Raw genomic sequence first — 18,383 nt, 5'->3', positions numbered from 1 at the left:
TTCATTCCACCTGTATTTATTGAAAAATATTTACATATTGGTCACCATGCTTTGATAGCATCTTTACACAAAAGGGTTAATGAAGAACATCACACTAGGATGGTAAAATGTCTTTTCAAAAGTCTTTTTTTTTTTCCCAAGCTGCCACAAGCCAAGAGAGTTCTCAGACTGAGTGTGCTGGAGTCCCGCAGTGCGTGCGCCACAGATCCACAGCTTTGCTGACAATGGCGTCGGTGTTGTCCTGAGGAATCTACAAAAGGCAAGGTGCCTGGTCAGAGCACTCCACTTGGACTGTTTAATTTAAAATAAAGATTTTCAATTTCCAGTTTAGGTTTTATCTCTTTATAAAAAAGAAAACAAAACTAGAATCCCATCTCCCTGTCCTCCCATCCCACCATCCCTCAGTCCTGCACTATACACCATATTACAGCCAGGTTTTGGACAAAACGCTTTTATTTCCAAAATGCTGATAAGCAGCCTGGCATCTCACAGTTCCCATATCCTTGACACCCAGCATAACTCACACTGGCCATCCATGACCACAAACTGTGTCTCATTTAACTCACCTGGGTTACACTGGGACCCTACAGCCCTGCTGAGATGGCTCGTTACTATTCAGTGTCAGGAAGGCTCAGGGTCAGGTTCATGATCCCATCCTCACGTCAACAGATAACACCGCTTGAGTCTACAGATTTGCGCTCAGGCAAGAAGCAAACAACGTGGCCAGAAACCAACCCTTCTAAGAAACCTCCAGAAAAATTAACCTAACCTGACCTGCCCTTACTTTCACAGAAAAACCCTTGAGTATCACAAGGAATGTTAATTCTGTACAGACATAGATAATACATTCCCTAAGCCTAAAAAACATTTCATTCTATGGAAGCCTTACCTCCTGATAGAAAAAGTCATTATTCTCATTGCCGTGCATTCTCCCTTCACCTTGGTACTGCTAGACTGTTCTCAGTAATGTAATAATATCTTTGGCACATCTGCAGCAGGCAAGCGATTCAGGCTGAAACAGTTATAAGCTATAAAAGGTAATGCAAAGCATAATTAGAGTACTTACATTTTCCAAAAACTGTGTGATCTTTTCTGCAGTATTCAGTGCTATTATCTTCATTTTAAAGGTTAATAATATTTCCACAGCAACAAAAACAAGAATCTTGCAGGATCCACTAATAACTTTGTCCCAAACTCTAAAAGAAAAGTGAAAAGGAATCACTAAACATTATTGCAGTGCTTATCTGCTTATTTCTCTGCTAGAACAGCACTTGTACAACCATCTCGATCCAGATTATTTTTCTGAAGAAAAGCAACATATTGAATTATTCAGGTCAGGAAAAAGAGAAGACATTTTATCAACTCCTCAATCTGTACAGAGCAGAGGGATGGCAAGCAGTAATTGGTATGTACTGATACGGTGTGTTGCTGTTTAGAAATTGAACCGTTTACAAGCTCAAGCACAAAAAGCAAATCTTGGCTTAATAGCCTGGACTGTAACAACTACTCTACAGCGTGTAGTAAAGGTGAGAATTTTTGCTAGTGCAAAAAAAAAGAAATTAACTTCATTAGCATGCTTAATAAAGATACTCTTCAAACAGCTAACTTGCTAAAAATTCAAAGCTATGTAAGACTGAGCTATTACATCTCAAGCAGTTAATATTCCAGGTCATTACTGTATGAGATACAATTATGACCTAACAGCAGGATGTAATCCATGATGTTTAAATTAGACAGAAGGAATAACTATTAAGTCTTCCAATCCATCCCACTGTGCACAGACACTCTCAGAAATACTTAAGCACTCCTACCTCTCATGTGAAACCGTACCTGGACCTCACAGTTTTAAGAAAACCTGAAGGGCAGGCCTGCAAAGGCTTCAGCAACATAACTTGGATGAATATTAAAATGGATCATCTCTACCAAAACAGCCTGCAACAATTTGAAATCGTTCTTCATCCAGCAGCTCTCTCTCAGGCCCAGCTCAACAGACTCAGGATGAAAGACTACACAAAACAGTGTGAAACCATCTGTCAGATGGCAGCTTTTATGTGCTCACATTATTTTTAGTTCTTGAATTTTAAGAGCTGTGTCAAAAAGAGTTTCTGAGGATTACAGTTCTTGCTCCTTCTGGGCACTTGTTCAAAGTATTTCTCCTTCCAAATAAAAACATGGGGGAACAAAGATCACACACTATCCTCCGTAATTTCTGAATACAGTAACGCTAACTGAAAAACATCTTCTGCAGCCCATCTATAAATTTGGATCTCTGGGTGTGCTCCTTCCAGGGACAACTCAATTTTTGTATGACCTCTCTCAGAAGAATTTGCCCTTGAGCCCAGAGTGCCAGCAGAGCACAACACAGGCACGACACAAACTTTGACAGCTGAAATGAAGTGTAGGGTCACACTTTTACACAAGCAGTTAAGAGGGGAGGCCCCAGCCGAGAGCCATGATGATGATGAAGGGACTGTGGCATCTCTCCTATGAGGAAAGGTGAGAGAGCTTGGACTGCTCAGCCTGGAGAGGAGAGGGATCTGGGGAATTTCATCAATATATAGAAGTACCTGAAGGGAGAGTACAAAAAAGGGTGGAGCCAGGCTCTTTCCAGCCATGCCCAGTGAAGGGACCTGAGGCAACAGGCACAAACTTAAACACAGGACTAGATTTTAACTTATAATGAAGAAAGGAGGAAAAGAATGTGTAACATCCTCAGCACTATTCTGAAAGTAGAAGGAAACAAAAAACCCACATGGACAGATAAAGAAAAAAAAAGGCACAGCCAGTTTCTTTCCCCCTTGCAATTTAGTTTTAATTCCCTGTCTCGCTATGATTAAACAATTAGTATAATTCCCACAGGGACAGGAACGACACACAATCCAAGATCAAAATCTTACTGCTTCATTTGTGATTCAAGCATCCCTGGAGAAATGATCACTGCAAATATTACACTGCTGTTGAAGTCAGGTCTAGGAAGCTTTAAGCAAGGACATGAGAAAACTGAAACAACAATTCTGTTCAACACTGTACAGGTCACCCCTGTTTACTCCTAGAACATTTTCCTTCACAAACACATCTGTTTAGAACCCAAGAACAACTTCTCCATCTGTTTCATGTGCATCAGAACTATAATTATGAGTGACAATTATAGAGAGTAGCAGATCTCAAAAACAGGAAATCATTTTTAAAGTTCATATTAAAGCTCATGTTAATTTGAAAACAAACTTACTCATCCTATTATAAAATATCCAGTCTTCTTTCATTATTTTGCTTCCAATTCTTCTGACTTCAGTCTCCATAATTATGTTAGGTTACATGCTATGCTCAGAAAACACTCTATTGTTTTCCTGCATTATTCAGTCTGATTTCAGAACAAATGTTTTAACAATGGCAAAACAGATGCAGTATCTAAATCACCAGTGCCTTAAAAAATTTCGGAAGATGGTGCACAGAAAAGTGAGCGAGATGTCAGCACTAACCAGCTGTGTCTACTGCAATATTTTTTCCCTTAACATATCCAGCTATTGTTACTCTCCGTACAACTCCACCAGTGACAATAATCGGGAATGACTGTGCAACACTGTGATCAACAGTCACCACCTTGTCTGTACCAGCAGAGCCAGGAACAACAACATAAACTGTGTCAAAAACGGAAAAAACACACAGCAGTTTCAAGGAAATGGATTTTCTGCTGATCCTCTTCTAATACAGCAATCTTTATACACTGTAAATCTACTGATGGTAACAGGTGTCCTGCTTTCACTCTATGAATAATAGCAATCATTTAAGGTCGAGTTTACTGCTAGAGACTGCAACTTTTTACCCATTCTTTGATACTCTTAGGGGGAAAGTATAAGAGAAATATCATGAAACTGTGCCTACAGCCCTAATCAGGAATGCAGAAAAATAAACACGTGTTCTGAATGAAATTCACTGTTTTGTGTGACTATCATCCTCCGTGAAATACAACTATTCAATTTACCACAGGAACACTCTTGTAGGTGTTTCTTGAACAGTGAAGCAGTATTGACAACCACAAGGAAAAATAAAAAGAAATAGGAAGTTATAAAGGCAAAGAGCGTGCCAAGGATTATGCAAATGAAACCATTTACTTTTCACTGAGCTGCTTCTGTAGACAAGATACGCCTCACTCTGTGTGCACCTGTGTGTGAAGGGATACCATTCTCCAGGCACTTTCTGAGCTTCCTGCACCACTAAAATGCAGTAATACACAAGAGGCATCCCAGCACTGCTGCTCTCTTTTTCTGAAATATTACCATTAATGTCACAGCTTTTCTCTACACTGCAGGGTAAACACACTCAACTTTATTTCCTGGTTCTGGTCCTCCAGTCATATCCAGGCAAGAGATACCTAAAAGGAGCCAATGCTTTCTCCTCTGCCTGCAGTTCGAGTGTCCTTCCAGAGGTAACTGGGCATGGAGGGACACGATGAAGCTCACACAAATCTCACCCTGATCTCGTATCATGATCTTGTGCCCATCCATTTGCAGACCTGAGAAGCAGCTCAGTGAGACAAAGGCAAACAGAATTAAGTCTCTCTGTAGTAGCAACCCACATGTACATTCTTATGCCCTCCTGCTCCACAGTAAAATTAAGGCATTTTCCATATTTCTGTTGTTTCTATTAAGAAATCATTTACATTTTGACAACTAAATGTAATTTATGCAGGGCATGGAGATCACAGATGTAAAACCACAGAATTATATTAATACATGTGGTAGTGCCAGTTTGAAGTAATAAGATTTCAGGAGAATGACCAAATACTTTGCCACCAGCAAGTCGCCAGAGACTAATAACCTAACACCATCCAGCTAATGCCAAGCCTTCAGTGCAGAGTACAAACAACAGTAGTCAGGGGCCTGATACGTGATTGGCATCATTAGGCTGTAAAAAATGCCTGGCTCATTCACAATTACAACTGCAAAGCTGCACTGCTTCTGCTGGATCATGTGGGGTGACACTGCCAGATCAAACCGGCAGCCAAAGTGCCATTTTGCCTGTAGAGCTGAAGCCACAAACAGGATCCCAAGCTTTAAGAGCAGGGATCTCCAGCTGAGGGCCCACACAGCACCATTGGAAAGCTTTCCACTAACGGGCTTACCAAACAGATGAACAGATACGCTGCTGCACGAATCAAGCAAACAGGGCAATGAGGAGTATGAAAATAAAGGTGTGATCCAGTTCTCTCCCTGTCTCAGAGAGAAGTACACCTTTCTGTGCCTCTCAAACCTGTGCTACAGGCTTGTTCATCTCCCAGGAAGCACGCTGTCTATATTCCAGGTGGGATACAGAGTCTTTGAAATGGCCAGTCTGCTCCTCCCTTCTACCAATGTGACAACTTTAAGAAGTTTGTTAAGAAGCTCATCACAGAATATGCCAAGTGTATTAGACACTGCATAAGCCCAAAGGAAAAGTCTCCCCATGAAACCTGTCTGTATGTATTTTCCAAGCCCGTTTAAATTAAACTGATGCATAAATTTTACCGATGGTCTAACTCGAAGTGTGCTATAGAATAGTGTTTATACTGAGTGACAATGCCTGTCAGGTGTTGGCATTGTGCAACTTCATCTCACCATTATCAGGTAAATTTCTGCACAGCACGTACAAGTCTTGTACATCTTAGAGGAAAACAAACAAAAAACCAAAACCATGAAATTTAGATTAAGCTGCTTGGCAGAGAAGACTACAGTTCATAGAAAGCAAGCAGCCTCTCTAAGAAATACAGTGCTAAATCATAAGTTAGATCATAAAAGACTGTGTTCAGATAATCTCTCACTTGACAATAAAGTAAGCAAAATTCACAGGAGAACTGGAGACCTTCAAACCTCAGCAGTTCCAACACTGACATTTGGATGCATTTCAGATAAGCACTGGGGCTTCTAGATCCTAATCCAAACTGAATCTCCAAGCATTAATTAAGTTCATCTGTCACATACTACCCATGAAGTATGTTATTTCCTCAGCGAATAAGGCCATTATGATTACGACTGAATAATTCAGAAACCTAAACTGCCAAGAAAAAGTGCACTTTCATCATGTTCCCACAAGAACTGCTGGGAAAAGGGATTGTTCTGCTGTCAGAAGTACCAACACTGAAATTTGTTTTTACTTAAGAGTGATACAAAAAGCCAGTATTTGGACCTTTTCCAGGGGGAAAAAAAAGTATTAAAAAATTCCAAGTAATCAAAATATTCTATTTCAGTAAGGTAAAACAGTATATGGGAATGCTAAAGATGTATACTGATTAGACAAAATATTTTATATAAATAAAACTGATTCAAAATGGTAGACATTTGAAACCAAATATTCTGGCAAAATGAAACACAAAATTAAAATTCTTCATCTAGATTTTTCTTTTTACACCATCAGGATGACACATCTCCAATAAAATTTTCAATTTTCAACAGAAATTTTTTAAAAAACCCTTCATCTTCCAAGAGAAAATCTTCTCTGATACAAATTCCTCTTTCAGCTCTTGTCCACAGCCGTAAGATCAAGTAGCAACACTGAACCACATGAGCTCTAAACTGTAACGAACATCCTATACTATGTATGCATGCTTACATCATTTCTGTGGTCACAGAAGTACTAAAAGCTTTCAACCACCCCATCACAGACAATCACTACACAGACAAGACTATTTTGGAGCCTTACAGGTGCTTGATGAGAAGAACTTGCCATGTAACAATTATCGTGTTGCACCTAAAGGTCTCTATCCTTCACAAAATGTTTTTTTCTCTCAAACACAATCCTTGGCAACAGTAAAACCTACAGAACCTCAAAGACCATGGTCCAACAAGAGCAGAGAGCATGATTTCTAATCTTACCACTTGTTCCCTAAAATCATCTTATTCTTATAAGGGTAAATTATACATTTTTAAAAGCAGCCATTTTCCACTTTCCTCCATGGAACATGAAGTCCCAGATAAACAAACAAACACTGCATCCACTATTCAGATAAAGATCAACTTTACCACCATAAAAGCACTTTCTACAAAGCAATTTACAAAGCACTGTTTCCATGCTAGGTTCCTATTTAAGCCACTGAAATCCTGTGATTCCCTCAATGTAAAACTTCCCTTGAACATTGTTGGTTCTCAAAGTTTTCAGACAGCTGAAAATTACACCATTGTTTTCTTTGTGCCACATCCTGTTCAGCTATCAGCAACTCTTATTAATGCAGAAAGATATTTCTCTACATTGAGCCTGAATTTCCTGCTTTCCAAGAGTTCTCAGGCAGCAGAATTAAAGAAATCACACAAGCTTCATTTCAAAAGCCCTTCAGTGAAGTGTCATGCACAAGGATTTTTCCCTTCTAAAAGCTCAACATCCTATTTCTAACTGTAGAATCCTGACATAATCCACTATTTCATTACTTTTGTAATATTAAAGTTGCCCTAGTATTTTTAAAATAAACATTCTGTCATGGTTTAACCCCAGCCAGCAAATGAGCACCAGACAGCCACTCATTTATTATACCCACCAGTGGGATGGGGGAAGAACTGGAAGGGTAGAAGTAAGAAACAAATTTGTGGGTGAAGAAAAAAAAGTTTCATAATTAAAATGAAGTAATAATTTCAAAGGATTGTAAGGAAGAGAAGGAAAACATAACAAAGAGAGGAAAATAAAACCTGAGACAAGTGATGCAACTGAGAACAGTTGCCCACCACCCCAACTGATGGCCAGCAAGTCCCCAAGCAAGTGCTCCGACCTGCCAACCTCTTCCCCAGCTTAATTGCTGAGCATGACTCCACATGAAATGGGATATCCCTAGGGTCAGCTGGAGTCAGCTGTCCAGGCTGTGTCCCCTCCCAGCCAGTCCTCTTGTGCACCCCCAGCCTCCTGGCTGGTGAGGAGCAGAACGATGCTGTGTAAGCACTGCTCTGCAGCAACGAGAATATCCCTGTGTTCCAAAACACAGCCCTATACCACCTGCTCTGAAGAAATTTCACTCTATTCCAGACAAAACCTGTACACATTCCCAAAATCTTTTTCATCTAACACTAACACAGCATTACAATCACTCCCTAAGCACAGATTTTTGTTTAAAAGCCCAAAAACTGACTACTATTCAGCTATGCAACACTGACAGAGGGTTTGGAGTTCTACATCCTAGGAGGCACTAAGTGTCTAATAGAATGAGCTGGTATACTCAGCTCCATTCTTTTTATTTTCAGTGGGTGAAATGATCACACAGAGATTGATTATCCTGCATCAGTAACAAGGGGAATTAAATCCAATTTTATAATTTCCAAGTTAGCAATAAAGTTAACACCATAATCTTACAGATAAAGTATGGAAAGCTCTTTTCCTGTTAGTGATGACAAAAAGCTGAAATTACTATGCAGTTACAAACAGAAAGAAAAGAAAAAGAACTTGCCTCTGTAAACTGGACTCAGGTAAACATCCTGCAAAACACTTTTTAAACCAAAGATCGTAAGGGAGTTTGCTCATTGCAGCACATGCCTTCAGATGCATCAGTAGTCTGTTATCTTCAATGTTCAAATACTGCTCCAGAATTTTTGGCTGAAAAAGAATTAAAAAATTTTAGATAACTCACATCAGAATACCTTCATAGTTAATGCACACTGTAAGACAAGCACTGTCTTAAAAATTCAACTGGCATAAAACAACATTAAAATAATGTACCTTCATCGTTTTAAGTGCTCCAAAACACGGGTGTTACTGACTTTTGCAATTAACTAATTATGTATTTAACCAAAGAAACAACCTCAGCTTCCTTAAATTGCTGACCACTAGCAGAACTTCCAAGATATGCAGTATTCCCTACTGCAGGGAGGTGTTTCAGAGCGTAAGGCAATGCAGAGATTAAACACACACTAATTACTGCTACCTTCACAAGTAAAATTGAGTTTCATGCACTTCAAACCTAATCGCCTTAGCACACATCAAAAAAATTCTACACACAATGCAGCAAAACCCAAAAAATCAATTCTGAGAGCAAATCCCTGTGCAACCCATTAAAAGCTGGACATTGACTGTTTAAAAACCAGAAGTATTTAAAGCATAAACAAGTAGCTAATTTTCTCATCTTGTTTAAATTTTAATGTAACACAATACACATTATTATAAATTCTTGAGTACCTTTATGCTTTCTGTCATAGTTAGGCAAACTGCTAAGGACTTCAGCTGTCAAAGGCAGGAAACACTTCCTTTGCCCATATTCTCACCTGAGTCTTGGTACATTGTTTGTATTATTAAAAAAACCAACAAAACAACCTAGGGAGGGAGATGCTTGGCACTCTTTACATAGTATGAACACACACTTTCTTTACAAATACTCCTTTTGAACTGGTATAGTTGAATGTACCACTCACAGAAACACGAGGTAGGTTTAAAAACTATTTCTTAGTTCCAAAAGCGCTAACAAGGGCAGGCATAATTTTCCACAACAGATTTCTATTCAGCAATTGCTGGTGCACATGTACTAGATACTTTTACCTCAGAGGATATTGTTAACTAAAAGCTCCTTATCTCTTAAGGCTATTTGATGAATTACAAGAGCTTTCATAATTTTGATAAGTACGCATTACAATCAAACTTTAATTTTATAAATCAGTAAGACAGAAATTCAAAATGAATATTCTATGATGGTGTTTAAATGATCAGTGCTAAAAGAAAACTACTCCACTTTTTATTATAACCTGATTTGCAACATACTGTTTCTCTGAAGATAGAGTACCCTGCTCCATTTATAAAGCAAAACAACTGTGCTTTGTGTCATCCAATGGGCAGCATATGGGTGCCAGAGATGCAGCCTAAAAAGTAGCAGATGTACATCAAGATGTTCTTAACTTTTGGCATTTTTAATTCTTTAAAGAAAATTCTTAAGTGACCAATTTGTGAGACATATAATTCAACTAGATACAATGTAACCTTTAGACAACCTAAAAAAAGGTAATTGAGGATTACCATGTAGCAAACAAAAACAATTTCTAATGTTACATTAGACAGGACAGCACAATCACAATGCAAAAAGCACTCCTCCCTTATTCTCAAAACAGCTGGTGGAACAGAATCCAAGGGTGTCACCTCTGGTGCTCCAGTTGTCTCCCTGTATTAATGCTTTCTATGACTGCTTCTCCTCGCAAAAAGTTAAAAAACAAAGGTGTTTTTTCCATACCAGTTGTTGTAATGAATCTTTGTGCTTGCTGTTCAGCTGATTCACAAAGCAACTGACAAGCCAATAGCATTCTATAGGATCCTCCACCATTTCCTCCATTGCTTTAGCAATAGCAAGAAACACTTCATCTTCAGGTTCCTGGAAAACAATGCCAAAAAAAGTGAACTACACAGAAGTATTGGACTATTCTAATTTAAATTATTCATATATTCCTTTTCTCTGTTATTCGGGGAAAAAAAACCCAGGAATCAATGTACTCAAAGTGCTGTTCTGACACTCCTAAACAAGACATTGGGCAGCAGTTGCATGATGATGACAGGTATCTACTGAAACAGAGCAACTTGCTTTTAAAACCAAAACACACTTCAGTATATGGAGAGTCTTAAATACCACTGGGGTATGTCTCTGCCACACAGACTGCTGCAATATACACATAACCCTACTTGAACTCTCTGCATTCAGATGCACAAAACACTCGGCAGACTTCTGTTTGTTACCCAAACATTTCAAAATATTTAGATCATTCTGACATCTCTTTATCTCCCTCTGCCTCTACAATAAAACACCAGCATTACTATCAAGAGTAACCTCTCATAAGTTTAAGGGGACAGTGACTGCACTGAAAAGAGAGCAAATGCCTTCTGCAGCAGCAAAACAAACCTGAGTTACAAGGCTAATGACTGGGGCTCTGCTAAACACCATCGCTATGAAACCTCACCACAGCCCTGAGAGCAGCTCTGAGATGCACTGACAAAACACTTGCTCAGAAGGCAATACTGCTCTAGAAGGGAGGAATTTTCAGTCCACTGCATCACATGCCAAGATCAAGGAAAATTCTCTGCTGGAAATTTGTAGGGTAGGATGGCCACATTCCTAGGAAACGGTCTGATAAGAGAATGCTGCATGTAATCCTCCAGTTCAAAATATTACTGTATTTTCCATACTAACTTTAACTTGTTTTTTAATTTTGAACTTTTCTTTAAGTACTTACGTCAAAATTTGTGATTACAGATGAAAAATTACAAATTAAGCTAGGCTAGAGCGAATATGGATAAATTAACATTATCTAGAGGATGAAATCCACTTAGAAAGCTCTGCGGCTCCTTTAACCATCTCCTATTTCATGGAGGCTTACACGAAAAGAACCACACATTGTTTTTATCATCACACCTCCAACTTACCATCACAACACAGCCTTGTTTAACCACATGGGTGTACACACTGAACTGCAGAGCAGTGCATTACCTGACAGAAGCCCAGGTCAGTTCAGACCAAGATAAAAAGGACGACAGTACACTAATGTCTAGATTAAAAAACAAGTAATTTAAATATTTTATGCAACTTGCTTTAAATCACTGCTTGCACAGGCTCTGAATTATCCTTGTTCCATGACACGTAAGAACCTATGAGCTCCAATGAGATTATGTAATTTTTATTTCAGTGCTATAAAGAAACTGAAGTGCCCTGGAGTACAAAAGGCTTGAAACCTAGCAGGCAAAATGCACAAAAGAGATTTTAAGGCATGAAATCTTACGTAAGTACTTAGGGGAAGAAAAAGACAAAAGCACTTTGACTAAAATTCCTTATTTTATACTAGTACTTCTCTGTTTTCCATTCACCTTACTTGATTTATTTAAAAGCATTTGTGGGGTGACATGCAGTTCAGTTTCTCACTGGTTTATAGTTTCAAGTTCAATAAAGTACTGTATTTAAAAGACTGTTAAAATGACAACTGACCAATGGAAAAGCTACGTTTCGAGGCAATTTTCCTGATTCCAGCTGATGTATGCGGAGAAAAACATCAACCTGTGGGGTAGAATCATTAATAAATCGAATGACACGAAGAGCATGGTGAATATCCCAGTACTGCTCCTTCCGGTACTTCATCACCAAAGCATGAGACTCATGGTGAGGAGGAATAATTCCTAAAAGCAAAAATAAAATAAAGAAAATAATTAAAAGAAAAATATAAACAATGCAAGGAGAATTCTTACTTGTTACTTTTTATACCTATCTAGTTTTCAGTACAGTACTAGTTGTATATTTGTGCCCAGCTTCCATTTATTTTGAAAACAAAGTCAGTGCAGAATGATTTTTATATACATTAGCTGTTCATTTTCTCAAATTCTACATTGTCTGAGATGACAGAGAATATATACATGCAATTAACTAATACAAAGATACTGTAGACTCCAGTATTAATTACTTTACTGCCAGAGAAGTCTTTACTCACTGTATCACAGATTAATCCTCCCTAAAATGACATTCAAAAACCAGTATCAATCAGTTGAATCAGTTAAAGATTAAAACTTAAGAATGCCACATAGTCACTTGCAAAGTAACACCTGTTATTTTCTTAGCACAACACAAATATCTTTTCTAGTTTCCTGGGAGAAAAAAAAACCTAAAATAAATAAAAGTATCTAAGTAGAAAGGCAAAGAAAATTACACGGCATCTCCAGAAGAGATACTCAACATTTCACTCAATCCTCCCCCTTACTCAAGACTCAATCTTGCCATGCACTGATGTTCACAACAAAGCTGTCACAGCCTGCAACAGAAATAAAAGCTTACATACACCTAGGCAAAAAAATGCCATTTCCCTCTCATTAGTGGAGCAGAATTCTTCCCAGCATAGAAACCCATGAGAAGAAAGTATTCTTCAAAAGTCAGTTCTGAAACAAGCTGCCTGCTGCTTTTACCTCTCCTTCAAAGAAAGAAATATTCCTGCCAAGTGTTAAACCACAAAATGGCTGAGTTTAGGAACAAGCACATCAGACAAAAAATTATCTCTTCTTTTCCAGCTGCAAACTTGTCTGCATTTCAAAAGCTGGGACAAAGCAAGACATCTTCCATGATACGCCAAAAGAGAGTCAACATCATAACTGTATGTACACACTGCCAGCTGCTCTCCTCAAACACAGAGGACAGCCTTAGGCAGGCAAAAAGAAGCTGAAACAACAGAGGGGTGCCTGGAAACCATCATGAGTCATCCTTGAACAGGAAGGTAACAGAGGCATTGCTGACACACCATGTCACCTGGGACATCAGCAAGCCTTGGTATATGTCTGGGACAGTTTTGTTGACAGGACAGACTTCCTCTTCTTAAATTATTAACATGCAACACCTCCCACCAGACATGGACTGGGCTGTGGTTCCAATCATTTAGGGAAGAGATATTTTGCACTGTCCTTCTCAATACCAGCTTTTCTAACAACTGTTAACACCAAAATACAGCGTAAAAAAAGCCCCTGTACCTCTGTTCACCCAAGGCATGTCAGAGAATGACAGTACAAATACTTGAAACCATAGAATATCCCAAGTTGGAAAGGACGCACAAGGACCACTGAGTCCCTCTCCTGGCCCTGCACAGGACCACTCCAAAAAATCACACCATGTGCCTGAGAGCATTATCCAAATACTTCTTGAACTCTGTCAGGCTTGGTGCTGTGACCACTTCCCTGAGGAGACTCTTCCAGTGCCCAGCCACGCTCTGAGTGAAGAACCTTATTCTGATATCCAACCTAAAGATCCCCTGAGACAACTTTCATTCTGTGAAATGAATCACTCTGGGTTTAAAATACAAAATACCTTAAAGAACCAGTATAATTTTCCGTGCAGTTAACTCAGAGGATGTTTTGTGTTATCATATGATTCACAGACCCTTTATCTAAAACAGCCCAAGTTCTGGCTCTGCAGTGAGCCAAAAATTTGCCAAGAGACTGTATTTTGCTATTATAATTTTGGCTGAAGGATTCTGTACTGAGTCACTTGCCCAAAACTCCTATGCTGTATTTCCCACTACTAATATTTCAAAGGATGCTGACTACTTCACTAGTGCCCAGGGTACAATAATCTTTTTAATGGCAGAGGCTTTTATCAAGTTCAATGCCAAGAACTTCAAGTGTTGTAAATAGATCTTGCCCCTTCTGTGTACTATTGATTTACTACCTTTGCCAAAAAAATGCTTACAAATCCAAATAATCAGGAACATGAAGCCACAACTTTCAAATTGTAGAAAATTGGAGGGGGAAAATAATGAATTAAAAAATTAATATTTTTTTGAAACCCCTCCTGTCTCCAAGTGGACATGATGTTGCATCTAGTCAACCAGTGCACTTGACCAGTTAGTGCAAAGTCATTTGTACTTTTTAATTAGTCACCTGACTAGTGCACTTCTAGGAAAATACAATCTATTTACGGTTTTTACAGTTTCTGGGGATACCATTAAATTGTCCTCGGCCTTGTATCTTCTTCAATGGCAAATACAATTCAAAGCCAGAAGCAAAACCATAAGAAACCAAGATTCTGCAGAACACGAGCTTCTCTTTAGAATAAACATGCACTCCATGCTTCACGCAGTTTAAAATTAATCACAACTTTACTTCAACTTAACTGTCTGTTATTTCAGGAACACAACTGACTATCTTATCGGGTATCGATGACTTCTTATAATCCACATTTCAAATCCATTTCATACATTTACTTGGATAGTGTTACAAAGTTAAATACTGAAACACTCTCTCCTAGGCACATTTCAGCAAAATTCTCAAAAACTTGTTTTATAATTGCCATTGTATATCTGAGGTGGATACAAAAGTGGCTAAATATCTATCAGTAGGCAAGGTAGTATGGAATAATCCATGTCATTACTCCTTTAAAGACAAAAAAAAACCCCAAACCAAACAGAAAAAAGTGCACCTTCCTACATTCTACCTTCCATGTTACTAGTTCATACCTAGAAGCACTTTCCACACCAGTACACGATACATGGATGGAAGAGGAAACCTCTGACTAAATGTGCAAAGCTTCTCAACATCTGTAAAGAAATAAAAAGGAAAAAAATAATCAGGACAAATTTAGATATGATTATAAATAGGTCTGCATCTCTGATCCAGCTAAGTATGACAAACTTTAGCTGCAGATTGAAATCCCCACTTCCATCACTTACTATCAACAAATACTTTCACTGCTTCAAACCAAGAACAGACCGTGCTCTCTAAGTGCAACAATTTTGACAAATACATACATTGGCCTGACTTACAGTAAAACCACTCCAGGTTTCATCAGGAGGAAACTGTGCCATTTTTATAGGCATTTTCTAAAGTGTGTCACTGTCAAAACAATTAAGGCCTTTTTTAAAGGGACAACATTTATCTTTCTGTTCTGTTAGAGATGTGGCATTCCTCAGGGACCAACAGCAACAACATATCCATTGCTTTGAAGTTAGATGGAATTGACAGCATGAGACAATGCATTCTCAGATTAAAATTGCTTTCCCTAAAAAGCTTTTAGTTTCTTGGGCACAGAGAACGAGAGAAGGGGAAAAAAGAAACATCAAGCTGACAAATCCATAATAATATTAAAAATCAGATTTCCAGATCTTTGAAAATGAAACACCTGCTAGCACTAACTGAGAGATTATTATATAAAGATGCAGAACTTAAATGAGTATTAAGCACAGCAGGAAAACATTTTCTATTACTCCCTCCCCAACTCCCAAGAAATAGAGGAAACAGTGAAATCAACTTGCCCAAACGGTCATCTTTCAACAGAATTTCCAGCGACTTCTTTTCTTCAACTCCACGAAACCCCACTTTTTCATAATATACTGAGCGGAAGTTTCTCTGAGAGTCGTCAGCCATGACTGATCCCTTCTGGAAAAACAATTAATTCCTCTGAAGACTTACAAGAATACATTGCTATTGCCTTAAGGTCAAGTAATTTTGCACACTGATAGAAGCTTACTGTCTAAGTTTCTAGAGTATTAATAAACCCTACAGAATATTAAAATCTTCCAGGGTTTTTTTTGTCACATACTAACATAAAGAATGACAAACGTAATTTAATCTAAACAAGGTCTAAAGATACCAACTTTACAAACAAAATACAGGGATTTTAAAAAATTATCCACATAGCAAATTATGCTAATTTTCAAAAAGTTTTTTTTTAAAATTGCTGGAGAAACACTTAACACTTTACAACATACTGTGTACTTCAAAACCAATATAAAAACTAGTTACGAGTCTGACAAAATTTTGACTACAAAAACCCTACTGAGGTAGAACTGTTACCCAGGTAAGTAAAATTATTAAGTTTCATACTCACCAGCCAAGGTAATCAGAAGCAAGAACAAGCCAGTGTTGGCCTCAGTGGCACAGGGGTGACCAGGAAGAATAAGGCTGGGTATGTAGGTTTCTTCTCAAGTTGTAGGTAAGAATTAAATGCTCATGTTGTTACCAGCTGCTGTAACAGCCACAGCCTTGAGCTTGTTATTCCAGCGCTAAAACCAAGTAAATGTCTCATCCCCATAGTGGAAACAAAGGTAAATTCCAGTGAGTGCTCTGTGTATCCTAACAACTGTAAATGACATTTCAATTCAGTTCAACCCTCTAACTATCAATTCTCTCTTCTCTGCAGGCTTGCAAACATGAGAAAGTTCTGTTTCCTAACTCAAAGGACAAAGAACAATCTTAACTTTTATGTCCAGTGACAGCAGCAGAACTTGGAGAATTTTTTTTTCCCCTGTGTGTTTGTTAAATAAATCGGTTTTTTCCCTTTTTCACTTTCCTCCGAGGAATTTCTTCCCGAACCTGGTGGAGGAGGGATGGCTGTAACCTGCCTTCTATCAGAGGACATTCAAATTCAGACTTTCCTCCAAATTTGTCTCAAACCGGGACAATCTAGCAGGCCTATTTGTGTTCCAAATTATGTCTGGTTTTAGTGCTTTGTAAGATCAGAGCCAAAACAAGACAGCAAAACACAAACCAGCAAACGACTGAATTAGTGCTTTCTGAGATAGGCCAAATTATTACTTCAAAACCAGAGAAAAAAGAAATAAATATTACTTGCAACACATTCCAGCCCTGCACTACCCTTATGAAAATGACTGTGATGGTCAAGTATGGTGCATTTAAGGGTCCAGTGACCACAGTGCTCACTATTTACACTGCAGCCATGTCTAAAAGCAGACTTAAGATGCGACAGACACTCAGCTACTTTTGAAAATTTCCAGATTCACATTTACATTTTCAAATTTTGAAAAGCTGAATTTATTAAATGTTGTTTAGAAAAATAATTTTAAAAGAACCCATGTCTAGCCCATACCACTTGTGGAAAGCTGTCAGGAGACACAGAATGGGAATATTAAACGCAATTTGAAAAATAACAGCATGACCTATTAGTCAGGAATTCTATTTTAGTAATTTAAACTAGCACTATAACAGCAGTACATTTTATTTACTCATTGGTAAAAGGAGGAAGATAGTTTATATACTCCCTCACAATTTAGGATTTGTATTTTCATGTTAGACAAACGACCATTGTGCCAATCTTTAAATCTATCTTCAATAAACCGGAAAAAGAAAGGGGGGAAACAAATCCTTAGCCAGCTCCTTGGAAGTGTGCTGTACAGAAGAGTGCAATTAACTCGTTCTGTCTTCAATTAATGAATTTCCGGCCTCAATAGCGGCTTCCATGGTATCATTAAGTGTCACGCCAGGTGAAGCAGCAGCAGCAGCGCCGCACAGGCCCGGGATGCGGAGCCACAGCACTCTGCCGCCGACCGAGCACCCTTCCCTCGCAGGCCCTGCCGGAGGGCCCCCCCACCCGGCCGTACCTCGGGGCTCAATTCCCGGCCTCCGTCACAGTCCCAGAGGAAAACACGGGCACTTTTGGGCACGGGATCAATGCACCCCCGGGCACTCAGCCCGCACCGAGCGCGCCCCGCCGCCCCCCGGCACCTCCGGCAGGCGGGCGCGGCCGGAGCGCGGCGCCGCTGCGGCGCATGCGCGGGCCCGTCCCGCCCCGGCGGCGGGCGGAGCGCTGGGGACGCTCGGGGGCCGCGGGCTCTGCGGCGGGCGCCGCGCAGCCTCTCGGGGGCTCCTCACGCACCCGCCCTGTGCTCCCCGTCACCCCCCCAGCTCAATCCTCTGTCCTCAGAGGGCATCCATCCCTTAGAGCCGGCTGCCCGCATGGCGCGGGGTGCGCTGGGGGCTGCACCGCGTTGTTTGCTGTAACGCGTGTGCTCCGTGCTTCTGCCCCATCCGCGGTGACTCCTAGGGACGCGTTAGTTAGAGAGACCTCTGGGAAGCGAAGTGCATTTCGCAAAACCAAGGTTTACTGGCGTGCATGTGATCAAAGTACGGGATGATAATTATCCCGCCCCTCAAAACAGATAAAGGACCTACATATCGCTGCTGAAAGCCTCGAAAACCAA

At 39.5% G+C, this 18,383-nt stretch overlaps 1 protein-coding gene across 1 annotated transcript; it reads right to left on the bottom strand.

Annotated features, from left to right (window-relative positions):
• On the bottom strand, positions 1 to 17,757 carry TBC1D7 (TBC1 domain family member 7). The gene is made up of 8 exons (XM_069008086.1): positions 16,274 to 17,757; positions 15,699 to 15,822; positions 14,904 to 14,984; positions 11,903 to 12,090; positions 10,166 to 10,303; positions 8,402 to 8,547; positions 1,067 to 1,196; positions 1 to 250 (listed from the first exon to the last, which is right to left on the bottom strand). The coding sequence occupies exons 2-8, from the start codon at positions 15,808 to 15,810 to the stop codon at positions 164 to 166; spliced, it is 882 nt and encodes a 293-aa protein (XP_068864187.1). The 5' UTR covers positions 15,811 to 15,822; positions 16,274 to 17,757; the 3' UTR covers positions 1 to 163.
• Positions 17,758 to 18,383: the final 626 nt, after the last annotated feature.

The sequence above is a fragment of the Aphelocoma coerulescens genome, chromosome 2 (genome assembly GCF_041296385.1).
Source record: "Aphelocoma coerulescens isolate FSJ_1873_10779 chromosome 2, UR_Acoe_1.0, whole genome shotgun sequence".
NCBI lineage: Eukaryota > Metazoa > Chordata > Aves > Passeriformes > Corvidae > Aphelocoma > Aphelocoma coerulescens.
This window is presented reverse-complemented; position numbering and strand designations above follow the sequence as displayed.